The sequence below is a fragment of the Clinocottus analis genome, unplaced genomic scaffold, assembly GCF_023055335.1.
Source record: "Clinocottus analis isolate CAN_PGR_092001 unplaced genomic scaffold, fCliAna1.0.p SCAF_10, whole genome shotgun sequence".
NCBI lineage: Eukaryota > Metazoa > Chordata > Actinopteri > Perciformes > Cottidae > Clinocottus > Clinocottus analis.
Window position 1 is genome coordinate 15,728,229 of NW_027175821.1, and position 9,930 is coordinate 15,738,158.

At 41.7% G+C, this 9,930-nt stretch overlaps 1 protein-coding gene across 1 annotated transcript; it reads right to left on the minus strand.

Moving 5' to 3' along the window:
* Positions 1 to 223: 223 nt before the first annotated feature.
* nkx3-2 (NK3 homeobox 2) lies at positions 224 to 1,670 on the minus strand. The gene is made up of 2 exons (XM_068594641.1): positions 1,298 to 1,670; positions 224 to 648 (listed from the first exon to the last, which is right to left on the minus strand). The coding sequence occupies exons 1-2, from the start codon at positions 1,668 to 1,670 to the stop codon at positions 224 to 226; spliced, it is 798 nt and encodes a 265-aa protein (XP_068450742.1).
* Positions 1,671 to 9,930: the final 8,260 nt, after the last annotated feature.

Here is a 9,930-nt window from a genome sequence, read left to right on the forward strand (position 1 = left end):
AAACATCTTCTTGAACCGGGTTCCTCGGGACAGACTCGCATTAAATAAACAAAGGAGTCGTTTGTAAGTATTTGAGGATGTGGAAACGGTTTTGGAAACCCATGGTCTGGCCTGGAGCAACACGATGAGGCAGATGAGCAGATTAGTCCTCTTGTCAGAAAATAAGTATAGTTAGTCTGAGCAAAATAATCAAACAAAATGAATAAATACAGTCACAGCGTTGTCACGGATTCCCCGCACATGCAGAGAGTGTCCATGCAGGGAGGCAGTACGCGTAAGGGTAATAGTAGGACGGCTGCAGGGAGAGCAGCGGGGGCCTCAGGATCTCTCCGGGGCTGTACTGTCTCTGGTCGTCCCGCACCAAAACCTTCACCGCCACCTTCTTGGCCGCTGGAGTCGACGCCATCAGATCGGCGGCCATCTGGCGGCGTTTCGTCTTGTACCGGCGGTTCTGGAACCAGATCTTGACCTGAGTCTCTGTGAGCTTCAGGGAGGCCGCCAGGTCCGCCCGCTCCGGCCCGGACAGGTACCGCTGGTGGTTGAAGCGACGCTCCAGCTCGAAGACCTGCGCGTGAGAGAAGGCGGCCCTGGAGCGCTTCTTCCGCTGTTTGGGCTGGTCCAGACTCTTCTCGTCCAGGGTGCTGGAGTCTGAGGAGGAGAGGGAGACACGCAGATGCAACTTGCAAGTTAATTCCTGGATTGGTTTGGAAATGCAGCAGGAATCACGCGTGCTGGTTGAAAATGAGATTGGTGCGCGTTTTGGGATCAAATCTGAATTCGTTTAAGTGTCCACACTTTTACAGAGGTTTCAATGTCCTGTTATTGCAACATCACAATGGATGTCGTGTTTTTACGAAATGAGTTGAAACTGTCCGATCAGGGTTTTCATTCAGGCCTAAACGTCACAACTCATGCCTTTATTCCAGACGCTGGAGTACAGTCCTTTGAAATAAGCTTAAATCCTTGTAGTTTTTAAACTTTTGTCCAACGTTAAATGGAGCATTACATGCGTTATGGGTCAAAGGATCCATTAATAAGCGTGCGTAAAACGAGAACAATTTGTGCGTAAAATGTGCAGGAGAGATGTCGTACTGTTTAATATCTCATGCACGCAGGCCTGCTATCCGTCAACAACACAACAGATTATGCACAACTGTACCAGCAATAAACTGCAGTATTGATCAGGCCTTTGGCTCTTGTTTCAGAGATAAAGTTGACTGAAATCAGGGAGCCACGCTTCTCTTTTTCATTTCTTTCTTACTTTGCGTATACACATGAGTCTTTCAGCCCTACTCACCCGTAGCATTATTGGGCTCACTGTCACTCTTTGCGTTCTCTGCAGCTGCAGACTCGTGGTCCGTCTCCTCCTGCAAACTTTCTTCCGGCACATCGGACGAAGGGTCTCCGTCTTTCTCCGACTTGCACACGGCCGGAGTCTTGCTGTCGTTGTCGTCGCTGAGTCCCGAGTCAGAGTCGTAGCTTTTCTGGTCCGTCGGCTCACAAGCCTCCACATCATCTCGCCGAGACCCGCCGTTCATCTCCCCAAATATTTTCCAGCACGTCGTCTTGGAGAAGCACATGTCCAAATCTGGCAAGTGTCGACTGTCGTCCTTTTTATTCAGGATGGCTTGTATTGAGAAAGGCATCAGCGAGTTGCCACGAACGGCCATTTTCAAAAGAGAAAAAGGCGAAGTTGTCTCGCTCTTCAAGTTGAGTAATTAACCGGAGTCAATGTCAGTTCATCCACATTTTAGGCTATTACCTCCGTGGAGCTCTGCTGTGACTTATATTTCCCCCCAGTGTAGTTTCCTGGTCGCATCCCAGCGGGAGAAGCTGTAAATAATAATAAAAAAAAAAAGTTTCTGCTACATCCGCAGGCTCGATGCTGCTCCTCCGCATAGCTCTGCCATCAGCCCGGGCTCGCTCCAGTCTCCGGCCCTTTTCACCCAACTTTTTTTTTTTACCATCCACCCTCACCTGTGACTGACAGGCACTCCTCGTCGCCTCCTATTGGCCCGGAGAGGAAGAAAGCCGCTTCACAATTGGCCACTGTAAACTACGTCATGCTGCTTTCAACCGGGTGGGGAAAAAGTGAAATACATGTTGGTCCAAGTGTTTCACAGCTGAACGGACCTGCAGGTGGCCGCCACACAAACATATTTCACCTGAAGGTTCCTTCAGATCAGGAGGGCAGACTGTATCTCCTCCTGGCTGATAACTAAACGTCCTGCACATTTTAATTCACGATTTAGGGTTAATTTGACTGAACGTTATGTGTTGATAACGTTGAAAGTTAACGTGTAGTCAGAAGAGGCAACGTCTCGTGCGCATAACACGTAATCAGCTGCAATACCACGCGAAAAGCACACGGGAATGCCGTGTCTCCCATTTTCCGTGTATCCCCTGAATGCAACATCGGGACAATATATTCGTAGGGTATTTAATTTTCTTTCAACTTAACCCTTCACTATCCAAACGGGTCTGCAGGGACTCGTGGGGGTTGTCTTTCTTCTTTGGTGACATGTCGCACTGAGCGACGTGTGTCCGGGTTCGAACACTTGACTCTTTCTTCGTCCTCGCTGTGCTCTTTCCTGTTGCTTCCTGGCGGCCTGCATCACGGATCGCCATGACCAGGTAGGCCTCCGCTGCTGCTTTTTTTTTTTTTTTTTTAAATATAAATACGAGTTCAAAAAGCAAACATTTCCTGCAACCTCCTGTTGCCTCGCGGGACGGTTTCATTGAACGAGGGCAAATAGTTCTGACACCAGGCGACAGGCTGCACGGATGAATCCGTTTGAACAGCAGTCAGCTTGTGCAACGTCACATAAACACACACTGTCATACAAGTGAAACACAGGTTTTCACTGACATGATCTCCTTCAACGTTGAGACTACTTGACGTCAATTAAATCGATTCGTACAGCTCGTTTGTTTCCAGTGACCCGGTGTTTCTCCTCTGCTTTCCATAGATGTCTGAACGTCATGGAAATGGCGCCCATCATGAAGTATTATCCATCTTTGTTGTGCGCCGTCTCGGGGATGTAAGTGTACAAACGTCTGTCGTGACCTCTCACAGCGTTTCAACCAATATCAATTGAAATGCTTCCTAAAACTCTATTATTTTTTTAAATAACGGTAACATGGTTTTGCTGCATGGCAAACCGCGCGTGCAGGGGCTATTTTATTAAAATGATATCAGGCCGCTATTTTATTCTGGCAAATTGACAATCTGTCTCCAGTCTGGAGGCTTTGATGGATTAATTCCTTCAGATTATATACACTTTTATGTTTTATTCCTTAGAATAGTGTTTTTTGGAATTGTGCACCTGCTATATATTAATTTAAGTAAACCATGTTTAATTAATAACCCCGAGCTTATCAAAATGTTAATGATGTAATGTATTAAATACGTAGGACGTGAAATTGATCAGGTCTAAAATAAATGAGTCATCCTGCTGGCTTTAGTGCTGCATCGATACAAGTTATGTTTAATAAAATAAGGCATTAAATAATACATTTACAACACCATTTAAGTATTATAATTCTAATAGGAGGCCTAATGATAATAATCATAGTAATAATTCTACCAATAATAATACTACTGCTAACCTGTTCCACTGTTGTTGTTTTAAATAAAACGTTAATAACAAAACAATAGAAAAATCGAAAACTAAAGAAAAATGGAAATATGAATATTGTTGTTTTGTCTCTGTTTGATTTACATCATTAGTCTTTTGAGACGTGTTGTATTTTCTGCACGTGACCCGTCTGAATAAACCAACACACTGAGCGCGTTACAGCTGACTATGAGACAAACGACTTGACTTTCAACATAAATTACTTTTAATGTGTGTGTATATGTCTGTATATGTCTGTATATGTCTGTATATATATATGTATATATATATATATATATATATATATATATATATATATATATATATATATATATATATATATATGTGTGTATATATATATGTATATATATATATATATATATATATATATATATATATATATATATATATATATATATATATATATATATATATATATATATATATATATAATCGATCTGAAGCTGTGTCACTATTCCCAGTCGCGTGAGGTCTCCACTTCATTCGGCGGCTGCTGGTAAAAGTTAGTAAAAAAAGGTGAATTAAATCATCGTGTGTTAATGTTAAACATTGACCCGTAGAATAAATGATGAATCATTTCTCTCCTCTGTTACTTTATTTCGAACATTTATTCCCCAAAAAACAAGTGGTGCACAAATGATAAAGCTTATAAAGATGTGTCGTCTTCAACTTCATAAGAATGATAAAGAAAATAGATTTTTTTTTTTTTTAAATGTCTGTAAGTCTCATAATTTGAAACCAGCTCCATGCTGCTGTCACCTTGTGCAACCCCGTTGCGTGCATACATTATACCATCTAGTGGCCACTGAAAATACCTCTTTTACTTGACTTTTTGACATCTTCCTTTGGGGTCAAAACACTGAACTTCACTCTGTGCAATATATTTTGCACTATTAATTATAATAGTAGATATTGGGACATTACATACTTTAGTTACGCCAAGAAAGACATCTGCTTTTATTTAAAAAAAAACATATTTTAATCAACTAAACACTGTCGGTTTAACTGCTCAGTGGAAATAAATGTAATGAAATGATGTGGCATTGTTTCAGGGCTGGATGTGACCTCCAGGATGAAGGCTTGGATCACCACAGTGAAAACACAACTAGGAAAAAGGAAAAGCACAAACCACTGACATGTCTGGATATTTTCACACACCCTGCCCTTTAGAAACTCATTCCTCCCAAGGCCAACACACAAGTGGTACATCAAATCGTTTTAAAATGCTCATGTCGAGGGGTTTTTCTTCTTCTTTCTCTCTGCGCATTACTGTTGTCTTTTATCCTAAAAACCAACCTCACTGACCCGCACACGGTCCGCTTTACCCTGAGAGAAAAAATGGAAAATAAATACATCTGTCTGCCAATTCTCCAACAAAGTGAGTCAGTGTGCGCCTATCAATGTGATGTCGAGCAGAGCTCCACGGGTTACTCTGTGTTTTGGTAACCACACTGCGAGGAAGAGTAATAAGCAGTAAGTAGCTGTAAGTGGCAGGAAATGTAAACAGCAGCTTGGTTTTCATTCAGACAACTGCAGGGGCATTTAAAACAGATACACCGCTGGTTTGATGGGATTCACACTTATAGTGCAGGGAAAGTGCTCATCTGAGTAAGTTTATTTACATATTTATTGATTTGAAGAAGCTACAAAAGCAACGGAAGAAACTATTGCTATTCTAACTAGCTCTAAAGAAAGTAACGTACAAGTAACTTTGTCATGTCCTAAGATTTACTTCTGTAATTAATGTAACATTTAGTGTTTCATGTCAGCAGGTTGTCTTTTTGAAGGGGATGACAGTAGTAAAAGCACATTCATTCATACATTCATGTGCAGTATAATGATCATTCATATAAGTCAAAGTACACAGTTACAATAGTACAAGTTGTGCATTCAAAATGCTTTGAGATGTTAAAACAAAACAGCAAAAGTACTCATGAATCAAAATGTCAGTGTAATATGACATTATTCAGTATTATTCCAGAACTTTTACAATATAATGTGAGCAGTACTTAAATAGTGAGGTGGAGCTACTTCATAATGATGCTTCATATTTTATAGCCTGATGTGGTTTTTAATATGTGTCTGTGGCAACATTAACTTTTAAACATATTAGTTGGTTATTTTATTGCAGTGATCTCGGCTTTAGTCTTGTAATTTTTTATTATGTTTTGAATACCAAATCATATCTGGCAAAGACTTAACAATATACAATAAATAAAGGAAAGATGCATAAAGCATAGCGCTGCAGCTAAGGATTATTTTCTTTTTTACATTTAAAACAAATGAATTCTCATTAAGTCTCTTTAGAAAATAGAAGAACAAATGGTCATTAAAAGATCCCAGAGCCCCAATGTAAGGTCCTCAAAGGTCTTGTTCTGTCTAAAGCTGCATACATTCAATTTACAATAACATGAAATGGGAAAAGGCAGAAAATCTTCATATTTCAGTAGCTGGAACCTGTGAATGTATCATATTTCTTCTTGAGGAATGACCTAAATAATACATTTATTTTTTAACATTCTTCTTTCTTGAGGAAAAATCAATTAATTGTTTCTTTACTAATATTGGGTGAACCAAAAAAAGAAAAAACAAGATGAAAAATACACTTACACTGGACTGCTGTCTATATAAACCTGTGTGTGTGTGTGTGTGTGTGTGTGTGTGTGTGTGTGTGTGTGTGTGTGTGTGTGTGTGTGTGTGTGTGTGTGTGTGTGTGTGTGTGTGTGTGTGTGTGTGTGTGTGTGTGTGTGTGTGTGTGTGTGTGTGTGTGTGTGTGTGTGTACACAGTCATGACGCTGAAACTGGTTTGCTGTTGATGAGCAAGACGTCGCCCTCTGGTGGCGAGGACGAGAAGCTGCCGTCATGGAAAGACGAGATGATCACTACATAATAGCCTTGCCGGGGGAAAAAAAAGCTATATTTTCTTCTCTTTTTCTGTGCCCAGACTCTTTGTCTGCGCCCCTCCAGTTTGACACCGGGGTGAAAATCCCACCACCTTTCCAGTAAAGAAATACACTTTAATGGCACATTAGACTATTACGTCTGCTCCTCCGCCCGCCGGCTCCTCTCTTTGCTGCCACTTCTTGTAACTGTAATCTGGCGTTTGAGAGAAGAAATCACGCCTGATGCAGTAACAGGCCGGTCGCCCGTGGTAACGTCTCTGTTTCCCCTCCTCTCTCCTGGGTGTGTTCATGACAGGTCTTGAATTCTTGCATGCTGGTATGGAGAAGGAGGCTCACAGCACGCCATGCACCCCCCCTTTCCTCTTCGGTGAGAATAGCTGCCAAATTGTGTTCAGATGGAGCAATACATGAGGGCACTGCCAAGAGTCATTTGCAGTAAATGCTCCCAAAATGCCCTGTAGATTTCTCACCAAATATCAGATCCACCATGATAGCACCCTTAATCAACCTCAAGATTGGAAAGTGGAAGGAACCAGGAGGGAGAGGGGCTACTGCCAGCTTTAAGTATGCTTTTAGTCGCCCAAGTTACAATTGAACCCTCCCTCCTAAAGAAAAATTACCCTCGCATGCGATGGAGCACTAAATGGAAGAGCCCTTGGGACAGAACACTTAATACAGTAAATTGAAGCAAGAGACGAGCGGGGAGAAGTTCCTGCGCCTCTTGGAAGCTATTCAAAACATCTCAGCAAGGGCTGCATTACTGCAGACACAAGAGCAGAAGTGTGTGTGTGTGTGTGGGGGGGGGGGGGGGGGGGGGGGGGTAGCCCGCTGTTACAGTCCAATTAATGTGTGTAGATAGCGCAGGCGTGATTTATAGTTTATCTTTGGGCTCTGCCGTGCTGACAGACGAGCTTCCAGACGCCTCTGGCACGCAACAGATAATGCATGCAGCTCAAGCGCATCGTGAAAGGCGTCTCAGGTCCTGGAGAGGCTTTGGCTGCCCGCTCAGGTCTCTGTGACCGGCTCCTTTTCTCCTCCACTCACGCCTAAATGAAGACGTCCTTCAAGAAGCAGCGGCCTGCTTTCAGGGGGTTTTACGTCACATGTGCCAATACCACTTTTTGAACGTAGGAGTTGATGTGGTTATGACAACTTCAAGCATCATTTAGGAGTTGAGACATCAGGGGCCTTTGCTCTCCGTGTCACCGACGGCGGCTGCAGCAGTCCAGCTCTGCGTTTTGGATATTTGCAGATAACAGATTTACCTTCCTGACAGGTGTTTACGGTTTAGAGTACGGCATTAGGGCTGTCATCTATCAGCCCATGGATTCTTTTGGTACTGTAGCTTTGATCACGTGTTACTCAAACAGAAGTAAATGGTGCTTTTATTGCGGCTGTTTTCAGCTGCAGACTAATACACATTTTGTGCTGCGTGAATATATTTAAAGCAGCAGCTTCAGTTGTAAAAAGGTTATGTGGCTTACATCTCGTGCACTAATCAGAGCTTAGCAAAGTTTGAATCAATCTGGAGAAAGTTTGTCAATCAAATCTTATTAAAAACCCACAAATATTTAGTTTAATAAATGACAAACTAATCTAATAATCACATTTAAGATGCTAAAAACAGTAAAACAAATGTTAGTTTTGCTTTCAGAAAAAACAATGATTACCAAAACAGACTCTAATGACTTTTCTGTCTATTGACTAATAGTAGCAGCTTTACACTTTGTCAAATCATATCTAAGGATGTTTTTCTCAAAACTCTAAAATTGCTTTTTAATTACAACTATTGCATGTTGTAAGAAATACTTATCACATATGTAGATATGAAATGTAATTTGCATCATAAAGTTAAGAATCAAGGTTAAGATTATTCTTTTAATTCTATATTGGGCAAGACCAGACATAAGATGCTTGTTTGACTTCCTACAACAGTGACACGCTGCGACGACTTGATTTGACTCCAACGTGTTGGGAAGCAAACGTGTATGATAGAAGTGATCCAGCACTCTTGCGTGTGCTCGTCGCAGCCTCAGCCGCCGTCAGTCGATCCAAATCTCAACTCGACTGCAGAACTATTTCAACTGCGAAAAAGGAGAGAAAGAAAAAAAGACGAAGCCATCACCCCTTTCCTGCTGCCTGTCGCTGGCTATTTCTAGGACTCTCGCATGAAACACTTCTGACGTTAAACACCTGTTAACTTTTATGTCTTGAGAGAGGAGCGGCTGAATGGGGGAGCATTATGTTCGGCGCTGGCCAAATCCCCAGTAGAGGAAAGACCACTCCCAGTGCAGAGCGGCAGCAGCAGCAGGACTGAGCCCCCTGATCCCTGCAGCCGGCGAGGATCCCCTCCGCAGTTACCTCGATTCCCTTTGACAGCTGTGTGAAACCGCCATCTCTCCACAGGCTCTCTGCTGGATACACTGCAGCGCGGCCCACCGGCAGAAAGTGAGGAGAAGTGAGGAGGTTTGAGGCCGCTTATGTTGCTGGTGTCTTGTATCATAGTCCTCGTTTTTTCCTTTTCTTCTTCTTCTTCTCGTTCACATGGAGATGCTGAAGTGAGGGCGGTGCAGTGTGTCCTGCCAGAATCCACATGACCTGCACCACCCATTGGAAAGAGACCCACACTGTACTGCGAATCCAATAATATAACGCACACCACTCAGCATATTAATTTTACGCTGATACTAATACTTAAGTACTTTTTACGAGAGTAAAAATGTTAATGCGGGACTTCTACGTGTATACGTTACTTATTAATACACTGGCTTGTAGATCTCCATCAATACTAAGTTTACAACAACATTATCTTAATCTTTTCAAAATAGTTTTGACTAAAGACAACATACCCTCTGGTATGGAACCACATACAAATAATGCCCAATACAGGGTTTCATCTTAACCATTAGTCAGTGAGTTAAAGGTTGAATCTTTTCTTTAATTCTCATTTTTTAGTAGAATTCTCCTGTATCATATTATTTATGGATAATTATATTGTAAATATGTAGCCCTTTTCTGAATGGAGATTGAGCCTTTTCACTTGTTGATGGATTGACATTAAAACATCAGACTTACTAAAGGACGTTGTGACCAGTTGGTTGTAATGTGAAGAACTGCAAACAACAATTATTGTCGTTATCAATTAATACGTCGAGGGTTTTCTCAACGTCTTAATGTGTCTATGGAATGCAAAAAAAGGGAAAAATACAATATTCACATGAGACAATTTGTAAGCAACTAGAAACTGCAAATATTTGTCATTTCTGCTTAAAAACCGCTGATACATTTTCTGTTCATCTCCTTGTGGACTATGGGCTCCATGAATATGTATTTAAAGGTCTCCTGTTGATTTTCTTTACTCACCAAATTAAGTAAATGTTATCTGTAAA

Coding starts and splice junctions, on each gene's coding strand:
- nkx3-2 (XM_068594641.1), bottom strand. CDS start 1,670: ATGGCCGTTCGTGGCAACTCGCTGATGCCTTTCTCAATACAAGCCATC. Junction 649..1,297: donor TGAGCCCAATAATGCTACGG/GTGAGTAGGGCT, acceptor TCTCCTCCTCAG/ACTCCAGCACCCTGGACGAG.